The sequence below is a fragment of the Pelodiscus sinensis genome, chromosome 2 (assembly GCF_049634645.1).
Source record: "Pelodiscus sinensis isolate JC-2024 chromosome 2, ASM4963464v1, whole genome shotgun sequence".
Lineage (NCBI taxonomy): Eukaryota > Metazoa > Chordata > Testudines > Trionychidae > Pelodiscus > Pelodiscus sinensis.
Window position 1 is genome coordinate 135,798,582 of NC_134712.1, and position 21,860 is coordinate 135,820,441.

The 21,860-nt window shown below is 43.4% G+C and overlaps 1 protein-coding gene across 1 annotated transcript in view; it reads right to left on the reverse strand.

Moving 5' to 3' along the window:
* Nucleotides 1–21,860, reverse strand: part of MARCHF6 (membrane associated ring-CH-type finger 6) — a 100,138-nt gene that overhangs the window by 58,485 nt on the left and 19,793 nt on the right. The window contains exons 4-5 of the mRNA XM_075921472.1: nucleotides 10,122–10,265; nucleotides 2,644–2,716 (exon numbers count right to left, since the gene is read on the reverse strand). Coding sequence (XP_075777587.1) covers nucleotides 2,644–2,716; nucleotides 10,122–10,265 — 217 coding nt within the window. The remainder of the gene's footprint in view (nucleotides 1–2,643; nucleotides 2,717–10,121; nucleotides 10,266–21,860) is intronic.

The window sequence follows — 21,860 nt, forward strand, 5'->3', positions numbered from 1 at the left end:
CCTGAAGAATCTTCTATGAGCTGGGTAAATAGATACATGGAAATGTGTCCTTGAGGTGGAGGGTAGCTATCCATGCTCCTTTCTCTAAAGCAAGTATAATCTTTGCCAACGTGAGTATCTTGAATTGTTGGCACTTGACGAACCATTTGAGCCTCTGGAGATCTAAGATGGGTCTCCACACCGCCCCACAATTTCTTGGTAGTTAGAAAGTACTGAAAGCAAAAACCCTTCCCTCTGTAACTACTGGGTACCTCCTCTATAGTGCCTAGTTCTCAGAGGCACTGCACTTCTTCCAGGACCACCAACTCATGAGAGGGGTCCCTGAAGAGGGACTGGGAAGGGGGGTGGATTAATGGAACTGCTGTGAACAATATGCAGTATCCAGTTCATATTATTTCCAGGACCCATTGGTCCAATGTGATGGTTGTCCATGCCAGATAGAATGCAGCGAGTTTGTTTCTGAATGTTTGTTTGCTTGGATGTACCTGCTCTGGGAAATCGGGGGCTTTTGTAGCCTCGATCAAATCCTCAAATCTGCTGACACGAGGTGGATGTCTGAATTGATAATTACTCATTCGGTTGTCTGCATCAGGTTTATCTCATGCGCCTCTTGTTGTCATAGGGTCTTTGTTGTTGTATGTACCCTAGTGCTCTGAACTTTTAGTTATAGTTATATTGTTTGTATTGTTTTCTCTTGGCTCCAGGCGGTTATATTCCTAATGTACGGAGTACGTGTTTGTTCTGTGTGACGTCGGAGAGTTATGGCAAGTGTGTCTGCCACCCTCCTGAACAAGTCTTGGAACTTCCTGAAGTCATCCCCTTTCATTGGTGACATGGGGAGACTGTGTTCCTCTATCGTCGAGTAGGTGGTGTTGGGCAGAACAGAGGAAGCCTGGGTTTCCTCCTCCATAGCCGATTCGTTGTCATGGTCAGTTTGGTCCCAGTCAGCTCTCTTTCAAATGTTCATGTCAGCTGACTGTGTCCTGTAACCTGCATATTGTTTTGAAACTGTTGGGTTCTATAAGGTGCCCAAGAATCCTAACATGTCCACTGTGGCAGAATTGGTGGAGGCATCCACTGTGCCATCTGCCATGTCTGAATAAGCTGATGCTCCAATAATCCCGCATGCGGAGGGACTCTGTGCTGGCCCTTTGACTCATCCTCACTGAATCTGGCAGTTGTTTGTGATGCTGGTGTCAAGAAAAGTAGAGAATATCTAGAGAGTGGAGTGCCATCAGTACTGAATAGTGGTGAGCACAATACCGATGCTTCTGTTATGAACCTCGGTACTGGAGTATGGGGGGGGGGGCAGCGCTGTGTAGCTCCCTACAGATGTCTGCGTCTGTACCATCGGCGCTTTAAAGTGTGATACCAAGCGCTTGCTGACACATGGCATTCTGCTGTTCTGCAGCTTTCCAGTATCCCTGCTGCCCCGTGGTAACGTGTTCTCCACTGGTACCGCTTTCCTGTGTGGGGAGCTTGAAGCATGTCCAGCAGACCTTTTGCTCCGTGTGAGGGTCATGGCTTTTCTTTAAGCTGGATCCCTTTTCCCGCTTTTGGGAGCCCCGTTTGTTGGTGCTCTTATCAGCCTCCTTTACTTTTTTGTTGTTTAGAGGCTGAGGCTCAGCGGGGGGACCGGGAGCGTTGTGCGCTCCGCTCCAGCTCCTGGTCTCTGGCATGTCCTTGCGGGGGAGTGCTCCTCCTGCCCTCCTCCCTGAGAGGGTTATCTCTGGGGGGGGGGGGGAAGAGGGTGAATGAGACTGTGACTCAGCCATGTTATCCACAAACAGTAGCCGTCTTTGTAAATCTCTCGCCCTCTTAGAGCATGGGGTAAGCTTTTGACAAGGCAGTGGCTGACCGGATGATCTTGCCTTAAGCAGCGCAGACACTGCTCATGTCTGTCTGCTGCTGCAATTGCTGTTCTGCACCCTGTATACCTTTTAAAGCCCAGTGGTGCAAGCATGACAGGATTATTGGTCTGTGTTGGTCCTGCGGGGGAGCGAGACGCAGTGGAAGCAACTGCGCACTGCTTCACCTGCTTGTCTTTCTGTCCTTTCCTTTTCTCCTTCCTCTAATTCTTCTTCTTCCTTTTATTATTTATTTATTTATTTATTATTTCGCTGGATTAGGGAGACTGGTTGAAGTGCAACCAATGCCGGTGGTAGTTGAGAAGGAACTGAAGGAACTGCCACCGGTGCATACCTAACTGTCAATCAGGGCGATTGTGCAATAGTGCAGCACATGCCGACGTCTGGGAGACTGCTAGCAAAGATTTCCGGGCTGTGTGCACAGCAACACTGACACACCTAAGTGGAGCACCCATGGGGAACCTAGTAGTAGTAGAAGAAAAAAGAAGAAGCCACTTAATTCAATCCTTTACTGTATCCAACATCATGAATAGAATTCAGTATACAGAAAAACAAAATGTCGTGAAGGATCCCATAACTTAGATCATATGGTATAAACAATTAATAGAAAAATTACATAAAAGATAGCTGTCATTCTAAAAACTCTAGGTTCCACTCCACTTTTAATTAAAGAAAAATAAGTTTAAAAAAACCTGAAGTGTAACTTTACACCACAGCAAGTATTCCTGAGACATTTGGTTAAAAAGCCAAGTATATCAGGCTGCTTAGTACTTACGTTGACAACATATCTAATGGCAGTGTCAACAGTGAGCTCACAGAGCCAGTAAACAAGCACTTGTAGATACGGCCTGTATAAAAGAAATGAAATGCTGTAAATAACTTCAGTTATGAGGGAAGAACACACTCTAAAGTGACTATTATTAGTTTATTTCTGCTTGTTTCTTAGTTCCAGTAACAATTAACTTCTGTGATAGAAGCTAAAACTGGAGGGAACCAATACAGATGGACGAAAAAACTTCATTCAGACATAAGTCATAAAAAATATTACAATACAGTTGTTACTCACAAACAAGTCCCAGAACTATAGATAGCTGTTGAAACAACAGGGGTTGGCCTTTGTAGTGCATAAGCTTGAGTTGACCGTAAATCTCTAACTTGCACAAGGATCTAGACTTCTCCTTATGCACACACAGTACATAGACTAACACCAGCTTGTTTAAGTTGACGATACGGAACATACTCAAGGAATCTAATGTTTTATGGGGTGATGTTAGAGGAAACAGTCAGCTTCTCTGCCATTCTTCAGAAAGAACCAAAAAATGAAACATTAATACGTTCGTAGTATCTTAGAAACTGAATCACTTTAAAGATATGCTTATTTCTACAAAGATAGATACTTTTTTGTACAGGTGACCAAGCATTGCTCCATTTCGCTTTATTGACCACTCTACTCTGACACCCCATCTTGTGCCCATATTATTTAGATTAGCTCACAGTTTGCTTATGGATAAAAGTTTCACTGTTATTTAATAATTTAAGGGGGAGAGGAGCAGAGATCCATAACCAGGGGAGGGGGAGAAAGGGAGCAAGCTAGGAATCTCTGACACTGAACATAACAGTGAGCATCCGAGCAACTGGACTTCCTACAGAAAGCCATTATTTACAATAAAATAATATAATATATGGAGATATAACATCTCATAGAACTGGAAAGGACCTTGAGAGGTCGAGTCCAGTCCCCTGCCCTCATGGCAGGACCAAGTACCATCCCTGACAGATTTGCCCCAGATCCCTAAAAGGCCTCCTCAAGCATTGAACTCACAACCCTGGGTTTAGCAGGCCAATGCTCAAACCACTGAGCTATCCCTCCCCCCAAATAAAAATGGTTTTCGATACTCAGAATAATTTAGTCTCATTACAGTAAGTTTCAGGCAATTTGTATTATTAAACGACTTGATTTTTTTTAAAGGTGAAATCCTCATGGTGTCCCTCATGTCAAGATATGTTTTCCCTCATTGTTCATTTTGGAGGGTCACTGTCCCCGATTTCAGAGTCTGGGGATTGAGAGGGGTACTTGGAGTGACAGTCCCTCCCTCTGTCCATGCTGCCATAGTTGCATGCTCTTTAGCATGCTAGCTCAACTGGAACTAGCACAAGTATGTTCCTCAAGCTGGCAATCATACTCCCAGCTCAAAATATAGACCATACCTGAAGAGAGAGGAAGAATGAGAAAGAGAATCAGGAAAAGTGAAAGGACGAGAGAGACAGAAATATAGGTGTAGAAGAGGAGACAATGAATGAGGGCCCAGGAAAACAGGAGGGAGGACATGTCATAGGAAAGCAAATAAATGAATTAAGAGGTAAAAGGATCAGGAAGGGAAATATAAGGATAAAGTAGAGCCTATATAATATTTATGAAAACTTCAGTTTTGGCAGAAATCAATTTAAAAGGGAAACATTTTCTTATTAGTTCTCCTATACACTGCAGTAACATCCAGAACAGTAGGCACTTTCAAATATAAAGGAAAGCAAGGTCCTTGCCTCAAAAGGCAGACAATATAAAACAAAAGAGTAGGAAAAACTGATAGCCCATACCATCAGGATGAAAATTAGTATGCACCTGTCTTAATTCCAAAAGTTAAGCATTTGTTTTGTGTATATTATAAAGATGCAGTTTCATGTTTGTTTTGGGAGGGCGCTTAGGATTGAGACAAATCATGGAAGAAACTGAGGGAGAAAGATAGAGGACTGGATAGAGACAAAAAAACAAGAGTAAGGGCGAGAACAACTACAACGGACAAGGAGAGTGAGTCGGGAAACTGAAGAAAAGATAGCAAAGAGGAGCAGCAAGCTGAGACCAGAAGCCAGAGACATAGCACATGGGGAAAAAAAACCATTGAGTTCAGGATCATTTTTCTGATGGACAGAGGTTCAAGTAGTTGATAAGGTTATGGTTCCATAGTTTTTAAAACTATAATTTAAAAAAAAAAATTGATGCAAATCACTAAGCTACAGATTGTAAGACCATGTAAAAAACACACTAGAACTATCATTCATCAATTCTAACCCTTTCCATTGGTACACCTGTTATGTTCTCAGATTATAAACTGAATAACCAAATTTACCTCTATTTGTGCACTGGAGCTCTAATCTGAGCCTTTGGGCTCAACAGCAATAATAAACGAATTCAAAGATCAAGCTCTAGAGCAGATGGAATATGGTCAGGTGTCAGAAGGCTACTGTCATTTTCCCTACAAAAGGTGTTGGGTAAGGTGTCAAATTCAGCCGTATCTCAGAAAACTTACATATTCCCCATTACATCTAAGGAGTAATGGGTAGCTACTGTCCCGCCTCTCCATGCACATTCACCTGGGTTAGGCTAGGGATGTTAAATTGCGAGTAATTGACTAATCGAATAGTTAATGTATTTTGCACCAACTACTCAATTAGTTGATAGGGCACCTCCGCCTTTGAAGTGTAGCAACAACCCTAGGCCTGGTGCTACACTTGAAAGGCAAAAGCACCGCAAGAAGCCCAGGGTCAACTGGGGATAAATTGGGGCTTAACCTAGGGATGTGAAGGACTAGTCGACTGTCCGATAAGCAAATGCTTATTGGATAGCCTGTCAACTAGTCGCTCCTCTTTCCCTACCGCCTCTATCAGAGTAAGTGTGCGTGTGGGGGAAGAGAGAAATGGGGGATACTTCAAATCGGCAGTGTCACGTGCAGCCCAGGGCCAGCTGGGGTGTCCCCAGGCTGCACGCCATGTTTCAAAGTGGCAGCTGGGGACTCCCCTGCTGATCATAGAATACTAGGACTGGAAGGGACCTCGAGAGATCATTGAGTCCAGTCCCCTGCCCTCATGGCAGGACCAAATACTGTCTAGACCATCCCTGATAGATATTTATCTAACCTATTCTTAAATATCTCCAGAGATGGGGATTCCACAACCTCCCTGGGCAATTTATTCCAGTGTTTGACCACCCTGACAGTTAGGAAGTTTTTCCTAATTTCCAACCTAAACCTCCCTTGCTGCAGTTTAAGCCCATTGCTTCTTGTTCTATCCTCAGAGGCCAAGATGAACAAGTTTTCTCCCTCCTCCTTATGACACCCTTTTAGATATCTGAAAACTTCTATCATGTCCCCCCTCAATCTTCTCTTTTCTAAACTAAACAAACCCAGTTCCTTCAGCATTCCCTTATAGGTCATGTTCTCTAGACCTTTAATCATTCTCGTTGCTCTTCTCTGGACCCTCTCCAATTTTTCCACATCTTTCTTCAAATGCGGTGCCCAGAACTGGACACAATACTCCAATTGAGGCCTAACCAGCGCAGAGTAGAGCAGAAGAATGACTTCTCATGTCTTGCTCACAACACACCTGTTAATACATCCCAGAATCATGTTTGCTTTCTTTGCAACAGCATCACACTGCTGACTCATATCTAACTTGTGGTCCACTATAACCCCTAAATCCCTTTCTGCCGTACTCCTTCCCAGACCGTCGCTTCCCATTCTGTATGTGTGAAACTGATTGTTCCTTCCTAAGTGGAGCACTTTGCATTTGTCTTTATTAAACTTCATCCTATTTATCAAAGACCATTTCTCCAATTTGTCCAGGTCATTTTGAATTCTGACCCTATCCTCCAGATTAGTCGCAATCCCTCCCAGCTTGGTATCATCTGCAAACTTAATAAGCGTACTTTCTATACCAATATCTAAATCGTTGATGAAGATATTGAACAGAGCTGGTCCCAAAATAGACCCCTGCCTTTCCAGCAGGATTGTGAACCATTAATAACTACTCTCTGAGTACGGTTATCCAGCCAGTTATACACCAACCTTATAGTAGCCCCATCTAAGTTGTATTTACCTAGTTTATTGATAAGAATATCATGCGAGACCGTATCAAACGCCTTACTAAAGACTAGGTATACCACATCCACCGCTTCTCCCTTATCCACAAGACTCGTTATCCTATTAAAGAAAGCTATCAGATTGGTTTGACAGGATTTGTTCTTTACAAATCCATGCTGGCTGTTCCCTATCACCTTGCCAACTTTCCAAGTGTTTACAGATGATTTCCTTAATTACTTGCTCCATTATCTTCCCTGGCACAGAAGTTAAACTAACTGGTCTGTAGTTTCCTGGGTTGTTCTTGTTTCCCTTTTTATAAATGGGCACTATATTTGCCCTTTTCCAGTCCTCTGGAATCTCTCCTATCTCCCATGATTTTCCAAAGATGATAGAGGAGGTATCTGAGCCTCTAGCTATCAGCTCCTTGAGTATTCTAGGATGCATTTCATAAGGCCCTAGTGACTTGCAGGCATCTAACTTTTCTATGTGATTTTTAACTTGTTCTTTTTTTGTTTTACCTTCTAAAATTACCCCCTTTCCACTAGCTTTAACTATGTTAGGCATTCCTACAGACTTCTCGGTAAAGACCGAAACAAAGAAGTAATTGAGCATCTCTGCCATTTCCAAGTTTCCTGTTACTGTTTCTCCCTCTTCACTGATCAGTGGGCCTACCCTACCCTTGGTCTTCCTCTTGCTTCTAATGTATTTATAAAACGTCTTCTTGTTTCCCTTTATTCTTGTAGCTAGTTTGAGCTCATTCTGTGCCTTTGCCTTTCTAATCTTGCCCCTGCATTCCTGTGCTGTTTGCCTATATTCATCCTTTGTAATTTGTCCTACTTTCCATTTTTTATATGATTCCTTTTTTATTTTTAGATCATTCAAGATCTCGTGGTTAAGCCAAGGCGGTCTTTTGCCATATTTTCTATCTTTTCCGACACATCGGAATAGCTTGTTTTTGGGCCCTTAACAATGTCCCTTTGAAAAACTGCCAACTCTCTTCAGTTGTTTTTCCCTCTCAGTCTCGATTCCCATGGGACCTTACCTATCAGCTGTCTGAGCTTACCAAAATCTGCCTTCCTGAAATCCATTGTCTCTATTTTGCTGTTCTCCCTTCTACTCTTCCTTAGAATTGTGAACTCTATAATTTCATGATCACTTTCACCCAACCTGCCTTCCACTTTCAAATTCTCAACCAGTTCCTCCCTATTTGTTAGGATCAAATCTAGAACAGCTTCCCCCTTGGTAGCTTTTTCAACCTTCTGAAATAAAAAGTTGTCTCCTATGCAGTCCAAGGACTTATTGGATAGTCTGTGCCCCGCAGTGTTATTTTCCCAACATATATCTGGATAGTTGAAGTCCCCCATCATCACCAAATCTTGGGCTTTGGATGATTTTGATAGTTGTTTAAAAAAAAACTTCATCCACTTCTTCCACCTGGGTAGGTGGCCTGTAGTAGACTCCTAGCATGACATCATCTTTGTTTTTAATCCCTTTTAGCCTAACCCAAAGACTCAGCATTTCCGCCTCCTATGCCCACCTCCACCTCACTCCAAGTGTGTTCATTTTTAATGTATAAGGCAACACCTCCTCCCTTTTTTCCCTGTCTATCTTTCCTGAGCAAGCTGTACCCTTCTATACAAACATTCCAATCATGTGTATTATCCCACCAATGAAATGCATTTGGCTCCATGTGGCATTTCAAAGCGGCAGCACCACATGGAGCCCAGGATCAGCAGGGGAGTCCCCAGCTGCTGCTTTGAAACATGGCGTGCAGCCTGGGGACACTCCAACTGGCCCTGAGCTGCACGTGACGCTGCCGATTTGAAGTATCCCCCATTTCTCTCTCCCCCACATGCACACTTACTCTGATAGAGGCAGTAGGGAGAGAGGAGCGACTAGTTGACAGGCTATCCAATAAGCATTTGCTTATCGGACAGTCAACTAGTCCTTCACATCCCTAGGTTAAGCCCCAATTTATCCTGTGCCTTTATAGCTGCAGTTGATGCTGGTTGCTTTGGAAGAGTATGCAACAATAATGAACTATAATACCAGACTCTTACTTTGTTTCTAGTTAGTTTTACTTTCAAGCTCTTTCATGCATCTGCGTTTTTAACTCTGAAGTGGAAAGACTCTTTAAATTTTCAAGATTTTAAATTAAATTAAGATTCAGGTCACTGGAAAAAGAGCTTTGTATAAGCTCAAAAGCTTGGTTCTATCACCAACAGAAGCTGGTCCAATAAAAGATATTATCCTCACCCACCTTGTCTCTCTGGTCATGCTATTGCACTTTCAGTGAGAGATAGCATTTGAATCTCGGAGGGGGGGGGAGGAGGGGAGTTACAGTACTTCAGAGATTTGCCTTAATAGATCCTTCCTTCCTGCCAGATGACTACCAGGTCAAGATGACTGTTTGTTACCCTTAAGGTAATGAGGTTTAATGCATCAAGCTTATCCATATTCATTTCTCAACCAGAACAAAAGAAAAATTAAGAAGCAGCCAGTATTTGAGACCTGCTGTGTTAATGAAGTGTTATTACTGGTCTATTATGGACTGACAGAGCTATTTTGCTTTATAATAAATATGCAAGGGGTTCTTCTAAGTTGTTTATTTAGAAAAAAAACATTTATAATGTTGATATAACTGAGTCCAAGTCCTTGTCAATTGAATTATAGGAACTCCTTTGCTTTATTATTTACATCTATTTGCTAATTTTCAAGCCGTTTTATTGCCTTATTTTACTGAAGACACAATCAAAGACTTTTGCTCCCAAATTTTGCTCATCAAAAGTTTCTCCTTTCTAATGAGCCTGAGATTAACTTCCCATTCTTATTAAACAATTTTTTAAAACACTTAATTTTGAACTTGACAAGAAATTAAAAAATTGACAACTAACTTGCAATTTATTTGGATTTGTACAACCAAAGTCAATTAACCACAAGCACTATGAAAGTGGAGAGCTTACTTGCATAGCTTTGTTTAGAATGAAAGCTATATTAAGTTATACCTATTTGCATCTTGTATATGGGCAGGAAAGGAAAACGAAAAAGGTATGGATTTTACTGTTTTTATTTTTAAATTTTAAATAAAACACTTAGATTGAAAAAGTCAATACATTAACTAAAAGGGGTACTTGATTAAAATTCCCTTAACATTGTCTCTGTTTTCCTACATATTACCTATGGTTTGCACTGTGTTATTGGTTTATGAACTGCAATAGCTTCTTAGACAGATAAAATAAAATACAGAAAAATACAATTATCTGAAATAAAATGTGTGGTAAGAACACAAATACATGTGAGAAGTATTAAAGTGATGGTTATGTGCAAGGCTGTTATAAGAAAAAGATTTTTCTTCATTTGTCATCATGGAAGTATTTCAATGTAAAAACTTAATACTTACATGCTGTAAGAGGTACAACTCCTAACCATGCAAAGGCCACAAGTGTATAGTGAAACCAGTATCGTATTGCTGTGCCAATACTTGTAACCAGTCCAGCAAAAATGTCTTGGATTGGAAGCCGTGAAGGCATATCTGGGGAATAAACTAAGGAGATGAAAAAACACTTTTATAGAACAGTTTTTATATGTGCTTGCATTAAGAGCATAATATAGCACAGCAATCAATATCATACATTTATAGATTAAGAAAAACGTAAGGCAACAACAGCCAGCTACAAACCCAAAAATAAATGAACATTCACATTCACTACAGTGCATCCCACACAAGTACCAAAGAAACCCTTCCACCACAAGTTCTCCTTAACGTATATATTTAATTTTATAAAACTGTTTTACAGAGGATTCAGAGTTGGAAAAGTTTTTGTTTTCAGGTATTAATGCCTCATCCCTGCCAGTAAAGCTAGATTACTTCAGATCTATGGTGCAGTTTATTGACTTGAAAGGAGAGAAATTTTTTTTTTAAAAGCTTACTAGTGGGCAGTGCCCCCCTGCTCACTATGCTCGCCAACCCCCATCTTGGGGGGGGGGTCGCTATACCCTCTCTGGGATAGGCAACCCCAGCTCCTCCCCCCATGGCAACTGGAGAGGGCCAGACCAGAGGCATGGTAGCCCTGGCTCTCTCACATCAGCCACCAGCCCCAGCCCCAGCCCCCGCTCCCTCCCCCCGAGGCCAGGCCTGCCCCAACTCTCCCCACCCCGGCCACCAGGGGTTTAGGCCGAGGCTACCGCTCGCCAGAAGAATAAGAGGCCACCCCTGCTCTGGCTCTTCCCCCCGTCCAAGGCCATCCCAGCACTCTTCCCCCCGACTCCTGCTCTTGCCTCGCTACACTGGACCTAGCTCTTTCCTCCCCCCCAGCCGCCAGGGAGGGGGGCTGGGGCAAGGCTGGCCCAGCTCTCCCCCCAACCTAGGGGGGGTGAGGGGATGCACCCTAAAAAACCTGGGAGAGGGATGAGGGGAGGGGTGAAGGCAGGGAAGGCCATACATCTGCAGGGGCCACGTGGCTTTTCCTCCCCTCCACTGGAGCACAGGGGAGGAAAAAGGCTACATGGCTTGTGGCTTCAGACCCCTCCAGGGAAGGGGGCCACTCCGGGGCCTCCCCAGGTCCTGCACGGCAGCAGAGCACTTGGGAAAGGGAGGAAGGGAGGGAGGGAGGAGACAGACGGAACGCAGAGTGCGGTGATGGTATCACTTTTTATTTTATATATGAACGAGAGAAAAAAAATCCTGTAACATGGTATCACCCAAATATAAACACTCCTTCCTCATCACATGATACTTCCCTGCTCAACCTAACCCCCAAAAGTAAATTAAGCAGCAGACAACGCAGTGAAGTGAACAAACTCAGGCCCTGACAAGAAAGGGAAACGAAAATTCCAAATTCAAGAGCCCTCCACTAAGAGAATACTCATCACTCGACACCTAAAATGAACACGTTTAGGAACAGTTTCCAAATTATATTAGCTGTTGGATAAAAGCACAACACAAGGAAAAGGGCAGTTACTAAAATATTATCTGAAACCATAAGAAACTAACTCAAAACAGTTTACAACAAAACCATAGCATAGCTATTCCACTTCAATATTTTTTCCTTCTTTTAAAATGAATTCATTGCCTATGCCATTGAACTGTGAGAAATGTCACAAATTTTGATCTAACTTTTCTATTAAAAAAAATGGTTACCTACCTTTCGTAATTGTTGTTGTTCTAGATATGTTGATCATGTCCATTCCATCTTAGGTGTGCATATGCACACGTACATGGTTGGAAATTTTGCCTTAGAGAGATATCCGTAGGGTTGGTTTAGCGCCTCTTGGAATACAGCGCTCATGTGGCAGCATATTAGGTACTGCCTACCAACACCCTCTGTTTCTTCTTGTCGACAACTCTGACAGAGGGACAAAGATGGATAACAGAATGGACATGAAAACCACATTTCAAAGAACAGCAATTACGAAAGGGAGGTAACCGCTTTTTCTTCGAGTGCTTGTTCATGTTGATCATAGTCTAGTGACTCACCAGCAGTATCCTTGAAAGTGGGATCTTAATTCAAGAGTTTTGCAGCTTGCAGTAATACACTGCCAAAGGCAGCATCCTCTTGAGCTTGCCAAGTAAGCACATAAGGAGATGCGAACATGTGGATGGACAACCATGTAGCAGCCCAACAGATTTCTTGGAAAGGCACCCTCACCAACATTATCAATAATGCCTGCAATCTAGTCAAGAGAGAGGTTACAATCACTGGTGAGAGCACCTTTGCCAACTCCTAAGGATCACAGCCTGTATCAGTGATTGTTAACAATATTCTTTGGGATGACACTGTACAACCTTTCCTCCTGTCTGTGACAGCAATGAACAACAGTGTTGACTTCTAGAACAGCTTTGTTCTATCTATGGAGAAGGCCAGCACATGTCTGACGTCCAGAGTATGCAACCTGCATTCTTCATCCATCGCTTGAGGCTTGGAATAGAAACTAAGTATGTCTTGACCAGTTTGAAATTAAAAAACAGTGGGCAAGAAAACCAGGTGTGGTGCAACTGGACCTTGTTCTTGTAGAAAATTAGATAAGGCAGCTCTAATATGAGTACCCTAATCTTGGACAACCTGAAAGCCAAAGTTATAGTGAACAAGAAACCATCAAGGAGTAGCAGCAGGAGGGAGCAGGAAGCCACGGTTTGAAAGGGAGGAGCCATGAGCCTTGACATAACAAGATTCAGGTCCCAATGGGGAAAATAGATGCTGGACATGCAGGTTGAGGTGCCCCAAACCTTTCAAGAACAGCACCATCATAAGATGGGTGAAGACCGTCCAACATTGAAATGGGAGGATGGAACACAAAATGGCCACCAGATGAACCTTGACCAAAGAGAGTGACAGGCTCTGGAGCTTAATATGCAACAAATAGTCCAGGATATCCTGTAGTGAGGCCTCCTGAGCCCGAATGTGCCAACCTGAGGTCCAAACACAAGAATCGCTTCCACACTGCCAAGTAGATCAACCTAGTAGAGGGTTTGCTTCTGCACAGAGAGCCTATTGACTACCAGCAGGACATGCCCATTCATCCATACTTAGCCATGCAGTACTCAAGCTGTCAAGTTCAGCACCACTAGAGTTGGATGCAGCAGACTGTCGTTGTTCTGGGACACCATATATGGCTGAAGAGGCAGCTGCAGTGGAGTGGTTATCGAAAGGCTCAGCAACTTTCTAAACCAGTACTGGCAAAGCCATTCTGAAGCTATGAGGATGATAATCACGTTGTCTTGCTGCTTCTTTAGCAGGACCTTGTGGATTAATGGCACTGGCAGGAAGGTGTACATCAGCGCTCCTGACCATGGAATCAAGACAACATATGACATGGTACTTTCTGTTGCTCAAAACTCTCAACCTTATCTTTGGTGGGCTTCCCTTTTGGTCCCATGATCATTTGCAGATCCCCTCCATCCCACCAAAAAAGAGATTTGAATGTCTAAGTACATTGATTATAAGTGCAGAGTATGGCTTTAAACTGACATTTCCCTTTGCTTGCTTTATTCTAAAAATGGTAACATACTGCTTGTAATGAAATTAAAACTGTTGTACCGAAGGGGCAACTATTTACCATCCCTTTGCCCAGATGTGAATTACGAACTTAAGAATCAGGAGTTTAAAATGCAATTCACAGATTATTAAACTTGTTTGACTTTGGAAATAACAGTTTACAAGTCAATGTTAACCAATTTAAGAGACAATTTGAGAGTATAAACATGTAGATGGGCAAGTTAATTATCAAAACGTCCTTCAAAGGCTGAAGAGATATTTTACAGAGTACACCCAATGTATATCTTTGCTTTAACCATACTTCAAATATCAATGCTAGTTTTAAAATCTCGTTATTAAATAAACAGAACATTAAATGGTTGGAGAAGTAAGGTTTTCCCATTCAGTATGCTTTCCATCAACTAAACACTAGAGCTGTCAATTAACACACATTAGCACCTGCGATTAATGCAGAGCACAATTAACATGTTAATTTCGTTAATTGCAGGTTTTTCTTCAGCGTTGCCCATTTGAAACACCACCACGGCGTTTCAAAGGGGCAGCACAGTAGGAGCTTGGGATCACAGCTGGAGTCCCCAGTTAAACCCAGGCTCCAGTCAGCAATGCCCCTTTGAAACGCTGCCGCTGCATTTCAAAGGGGCAGCACCTGGGGTCAGCTGTATGAATCGTCGCCGTGGCATTTCAAAGGGGGCAGCACAACACAGCCCGGGAGCAGCTGGCATTTCCAAGGGGAAACTTCAGCTAGGGACTTCAGCTGATCCCAGGCTCCATGTGGCACTATCCCATGGAAATGCTGCTGCAGCGTTTCAAAGGGGCAGCCCAATGCAGAGCCCAGGATCAGCTGGAGATTCCAGCTGACTCTGGGCTCCTGCAGCACTGCATGGAGCCAGGGTCAGTTGGGGACTCCAGCTGATCCCAGACTCTGAATAGCACTGCCCCTTTCAAACACTGCCACTGTGTTTCAAAGGGGAAGCGCAAGCAGATCCCAGGATCAGCTGGGGACTCCAGCTACCCTGGGCTCCTGCGGTCCTGCCCCTGGGGCGGCATTTCAAAGGAGCAACTGCACTGAGCCTAGGGTCAGCTGAGAACTCCAGTTAATCCCGAGCTCCCCTGCGGTGTTTCAAAGGGGCAGGGTGCAATTAATTTCACAATTACATTTTTACTAGCTTGACAGTCCTACTAAACATGTAAGACAACGGTTCTCAAACTGGAGCCGCTAGCCCTGATGATCAGCTCTTTCCCCTTCCTCACAAGGGCCTACTGCATGCCATGGAACAGATGTTCAGCAGAATGCATGAGGCGCTTGGAGGGAGGGATAGGAGTGAGAACAGGGGATGTTTGGGAAAGGGCAGAAAGAGGCAAGGAAGAGGAGAGCTAGCAATGAGCAGGGATAGGAAGAGGTGAGACAGGGATGAGTGGACCTTTGGGGAAGGGGTGGAAAAAGGGAAGGCACTGTGGCTGAGTGGGGATTGCGCACCCGCATGGAAAGTGAGAAGCAGACTTATGGGTCAATGAAAATATTCAAATCAAAAGTAGGGTTGCTAAAGAGAACTGGTGATGTAGGAGAAAGCTGACACCAAAAGGGGATGTGTCATTGCTTATTTACAAAACAGGGAAAGAACAAACAAGAGACTATTGTATATTTAAAAGGCAACCTACAAATAAGTTTAAGAAAATTCCATCCATTTTAGATTTATACGCATAATATCCAAGATAGAAAAGTTAGAGGGACATGCCACAAATAATTCAGTATGTTTCTCTTTTCTTCAGGTACCTGAAAGTCCCAGACTCCATAATATGTCATGTCCACAAACACTATATAGGCAGCACCATCACAAACTGATTTATGGAGATCAGATAAGTGATTAAAGCTACCGCACCGTTTTATAAAGTTGTTTTTTAATTTGAAATGCATATCTTCTACTCCACAGGGTCTGTCATCTCTACTGACCTCATACCAACCATGGCACCCTGCTGCAGAGGGAAGTCTGTCCCTAATGGTAAATCTCCCCAACACATCACTCTTTCACAAATGCTTAATTTTGGGGCTTGTCTGATTAATTCTGATAGTATATTTTACAGAATATTACTCCAAACAAACATTTAACAACCAATTTAGCTTGCTGAAATATAGACAGGGTGTATACAAATCAGTTATTTAAAGTTTAAATCAAATGTTGTTATATTAGAGATACAAGTTGGTTGGTTGAGCACAGGGCCAGTGGGGGACTCAAGCTGTCCCTGTGATCCCCACGGCGTTTCAAAGCGGCAGCGCCACATAGAGCCTGGGGTCAGCTGGGGACCCCAGGTTGCACATGGCATTTCAAAGCAGCAGACCCCCAGCCTCCACGCAGTGCTTCTGCTTTGAAACACCGCATGCAGCCCAGGCCAGCTGTGGAGTCCCAAATGGCCCCGGCAGTTGTGGGGTGTGGTTTTTTTTTGGGGGGGGGGGTTAAACAAAAAAAGCAAGTGCCAGTACTTCAGGGGAAAGGCTGAGGGGGAAAAAAAAGCCAGGGTGGGACCAGCACTGCTCTTTAAAGACATGCGGCCCAGCCGACTGTCGGACACTTGCATACAGAGGTGCAGGTATGCTCCGTTCTTTCCAGGTAAGCTCTGACTGGAGGTGACGGTACTGCATCTGGTACCGGGCAATACCATCACAAAAAAAGCACTGGGCCCTGGGCTGCACACGGCATTTCAAAGCGGCAGCGCTGCACGGAGCCTGAAGCACTCCCTCTTCTCCCCCCACTCCCCTGCTGCCTCTTTCTGATAGAGGCAGCAGGGGAAGGGGGGAGGGAAAGAAACTAGTCAACTATCCGATAAGCATTTGCTTTCGCTTATCGGATAGTCAATAGTCGTTCACATTCCTAATTGCTAGCTGTTCCCCTTTATCAGGGAGTAAGAGGAAAGTGAAGAGTTAGCTGCAATCCTCACTCTGGCTGGAAAGCACATGGGACAGATGAACCTGGATCTGCCCCTCCTGGAGGGCATACACCCCTCCCCAAGCTGTGCCCACTGGCGCTGCAGTGGTCATGGAGAGGTGCTTCTAACCTTAGCATTCCACACACATCTCATTGTCCTAGCACAACCAAACTCTGACCTTGTTTTAAATGATGCACAATATCCAAAACTGGTAAGACATCTTAAGGAAACAAATGCCTGCTTTAGCCAACTGCATATTTAGAAAAGAAAAAATTTCAGAAAGCTATTTGTTGAATATATTAAGGCTTATTATAACCTGCAAATCAATTATTACCCTGATCATATCCACTCAGCAAATTTTTACCCTGACACCCTTCTCTTTCACTCTCCTCAATGGCTCTCCCCTCTCTATCATATCAGACTGTTTGTGGTCACTTTCAAGGCCTTCATTATCAATACCTACTAAATCTCCCTCCACTCATGCATTATCGAGTTGTGGATGTTCATCTCAAGTATCCCCATGATGCCAAACCTCCACTGCCCCCTTTCTAGATTTTCAAAAAAGCATCTTCATGATCTCTCCTATGTTGCACATATTGGGATATGCGCCCCATAAACATCCACAAAGCTACCTCATGATCCTTCTCCAAATCTCTCCTAAAACTTCTCCTCTGGAGTGATGCCTTAAAAAAAGCATGACAATGGGTACACAAGGATCACTGATTCTCATACTGACCAATGCTGTCCCATTGCTCACTTATACTCTCCCACATCAGTCTATACCTATTTGTTCTCTTTTCCACTGTTAAAATTGTGAACTCATCAGGGTAAGAACAGTCTTCTATTTTTGTACAGTGCCTAGCACAACACAGTTCTCATCCAAGACTAGAGCTTCTAGACACAAAAGTAATATTAGAATACTGTATAGCACAGGGCTACTCAACTTTGGAAGCCCCAGGGGCCACAATGATACTCACAGCACATGCCAAGGACCACAACTTAAATGTGGTTGCATATACAGGCAAATATATGAAAATAGCTTTTAAAAATTAATCACAATTGATTGAAGTTTTAATCACGCTTTCAAACAAAAATACAGTGCCAAATGTATTAAGTATATGAAGTGTACTAATGTTCTGGATTTTTTCTACGTTTTCAGATATATTGACTGAATTACAACAATATAAAATGTACAGTTCTCTTTCTATTATGTTTATTACAAATATTTGCACTCTAAAATGATAAAAGAAATAGTATGTTTTAATTCACCTCAAAGATAGAGAAACCTCTTTGTGAAAGAGCAATTCACAAAATGTAGAAGTTTTTTGTGATAAAAACAAAACAATGTAAAACTTTAGAGCTTACAAGTCCATTCTGTCCTACTTCTTGTTCAGCCAAATAGGTTTGTTTACATTTACAAAAGACAATGCGGCCTGCTTCTTATTTACAATGCCACCCGAAAGTAAGAACTGGTATTCATATGGCACTTTTGTAGCCAGCATTACAAGGCATTTATATGCCAGATATTCTAAACATTTGTATGTTCCTTCACGCTTCAGCCACCATTCCAGAGGACATGCTTCCATGCTGATGATGCCCATCAAAAACAAGTGTTAATTAAAATTGTGACTGAACTCCTTGGGGCTGAATTCTATATCTTCTGCTTTGTCTTTTACCCTGTATCTGCCATACATTTCATATTACAGCAGTCTCGGATGATGACCCAGCATATGTTGTTCCTTTTAAAAATACTTTCATTGCAGATTTGACAATACATAAAGAAGGAACCAGTGTGAAATTTCTGAAGATAGTTATAAGCATTTGACCCAAGATTTAAGAATCTGAAGTGCCTTCCAGAATCTAAGGGGGGACGAATTTTAGAGACTGCTTTCAGACGTCTGAAAAGAGCAACACTGATACAAAAACTACAGAACCCAAACCACCAAACATGAACACTCAACCTTGGTTGCATCTGAATCTTGGTAGCATCTGACTCAGATGATGAAAATGAACATGTCAAGTCACATTGCTTTGCAACATCATCAAGCAGAACCCATCAACATGGAAGCACGTCCTCTAGAATAGCAGTCAAAGCAAGAAGGTACTATGACACAAAGCAAGCAGCATTATCTCCCACAAGTATAAATCAACTAGTTTGCATGAGCAATTAACTTAAGAAGAAATACAACTTTAGTGGACTTGTAGGCTCTATAGCACGGGTTGGGGGCCACTGACCTAGAGAAAAATCAGATGGGGGACACACACATAAGTCAGAAAAAAAACCTCATACCATTACCAACCCTCACTAACCTGGCCCCTAAATGAGGAGGAAAAAACCCACAAAAATGTTACCCCAACTGAGAGGCAGGAAAAAAAAAAAAAGACACTTCCATCAAGCTTCAGCCCCATAGTGCTAGAAAAAAGGCACCTGGGCTCAGAGCTTACCCCCAAGGGCTGGGTTAACTCTTCTGGGGACCCAGGGTTAGTGGATTTTATGGCCCCCACCCCCAGGCTCTGGGATGGACCCAAACATGAGGGGTTCAGTAAGTAGGAAGAGGCTGCAGGGGAGCGAGCTGGGTATGAAGAAGGGAGCAGGAGTTGGCTAGGGATGACAGTGTGGCATTTGGGCAGGAGAGAGGAAACAGGCTGAGGTTGCAGGGTCTGAGAGGGAGTGAAAGTGCAGGATCTGGGCAGGAAGAGGGGTGCAGGAACTGGGCAGGAAGAGGGGTGCAGAATGGGGCAAGAGATGGAAGCACCTATGTGGTACAACTCCCAGGGGCATGAGGAGGTGCAGCACAAGTATCTGCAAGCTGCAGGGAAGTGTTCCCTGCAGGCACTGAACTCCCGCTGTTCTCACTGGCAGTGACTTTCAGCCAATGAAGCAATGGGAGTGGGAACAAGGCCTGCTGAAGTACTTCCCTGTAGCGTGAGAGACGCTTCTTCTCCCCTGCCAAACAGGACCCACAGGTCGCTTGCCTTTACCCAGCCCTTGAAGGTCAGGGTTCCTCTCCCCTCTGCAGTAGGAAGCATGCACTCCAGCCACAGCACCTCCCCATGACTGGAGCACCAGCACTGGCTTGCACTGCTGCAGGGGAGAGCCCAAAGACTCGCAGCTAAATCAAGACAAGCCCCAGGTCAGATCCAGCCAAAAGGCCGTAGATTCCCCACCTCTGCTCTAGAGTTTAATGTTTTATTTTTGACTGCAGTTTTTTGTACATAATTCTATAACTAAGTTCAACTTTCATGATGATATTACACTACAGTGCAAACATTACCAGTCAAAAATAAATATAAAGTGAGCACTTTACACTTTGCCTACCCACCTGGCTCTTACTACATTTAAGCTGCAGAGCTGCAGCAGGGGTAGCTCCCATACCCAGCGCAAGTCAGGACTGAGTGCTTCCTCATTTATCCACTAATCGTGTAGAATTTCTATCGACTACTGACTACACGATTAGCTAATTACTCACTTTCTAACACCCCTAGTTTGACATGGCTTGGAATCAGGTCTTCAGCAAAAGTATTGTTGCCTGCACCAAGTCCAGGTCCACCCCGATGAACTTTGTTTTCTGAATAGGAAACAAGTTTGACTTGGTCATGGAAAGGAGGACACCCATTCTCTTGAAAGCAGATCTGATTAACTGGACTTGTGATTCCACCTGCTCTCTGGTGCATCCTCTGAGCAGACAGTTGTTGAAGTAGAAGTTTAACTGCACCTGTTTCTTGAAGAGGAAGGCTGCTACAACTGGCATGAACTTGGTGAACACTCTTGGGGGTGTTGGTAGACCAAATCGGAGGACTCTGAACTGAAAATGTTACAAGAGGCTTGGTGTGGAAAGCTGGAGGCCATGGTGCCATCATATCAATGAGATTTCTTGCTGCCTCAAGTGGGGTCGAAGGCAGTTCCACCTCCTCCACCATTCAATACGAAGAGTCTAACTGCACCGGACTCCATCATCCCCCTTCCAGGACAAAACTTGACATTGCCAGCTACAAAGTTTTCTGCACTGGGGGCTCCTCCTTAGGACATGCTCCACTGGCTGGTTCTGAGGGGGTGGGTCCCAGAGTCAAGGAATAACTCTTCCCTTGTTTCTGATGCAGTATGATCTTCTGAGCTACAGTGCTGCGAGTCTCCATTGAGTCCTTCTGTGGTGCTGTTTCTGTAAACATTGCACAGGCACTGCACACCAATGTGCATGGTGCCAGAATACAGGTTGTGGTCTAAGTATCACCTTCATAAGGAGCTGCTTCAGTCTAAAGTCCTGCTTCTTTTTTGTTCTTGGGTGAAACTCCTTACAGATCTGCATTTATCCACCTGATGTGCTTTCCCACACTTTATACAAGCATCGTGGGGAACACTCATTGGCATGTGCTTGTTGCAGGATTTGTGAGGTTTGAACCTCTGGGACTTAAGCATGCTTTGAATCACATAGGAAGAGTGGAGCTGGGTTGAAGGGAAATCCCACACTCCCAACAGCCAACTATTAACGCTAAACTAATATGTAACTAAATTAAATAAGGCAAACATTAAAGTACACAGAAGCTAGAGAAACGTGGAGACCTTGAAGAACAAGGTGCCACAGTTCCAACAACTGTCACTAGCAGTAAGAAGAAAATGAGATGGCGCTGGGTCGGTAGGGTCATATATAGAGCACCATATAGATGGTGCTCCAGGGGGCTCCTCAGCCAACCTGACAGATGCTGCTACAGGGAAAACTTCCCAACTACGCACACACACATAATTGAAATCAATATGAGCAATCACTCAAAGAAAAAACAGACTTTTTAAAAATGTGGGCATTTTCTGACTAACAACTTCAGCATAGCAACAGTAGTACAGGAATCTCACCCAAAGAAAAAGAAGAGACTTCTCAAAATGTTAGGAAAAAAAACAAACATTACTTCAAAAAAATATTACTAATTACTTTGAAAACTAAACCAACTATATATAAGAGTATGGATAAGTGATGAATGACAGCGAGCTGCAGATGGTGAGAAGAAACTGAGAAAGGTCAAGGTGGCCCCAACCTCTATGTTCTTGGCTGAAGGCATAAGGACACTCTGTTACAAGAATTAGCGATGTTAATGGTTAACAGTCAGGGAGCTGCTCCAGCTTGGCCGGCCCATTGAGGGCAGGGACCTCCTCCAACCCCTCCCCTTATTTAATCAGTTAACCAATTAAAGTTAACATTTAACCTGTTAACCAATTAAATGGGATTTCA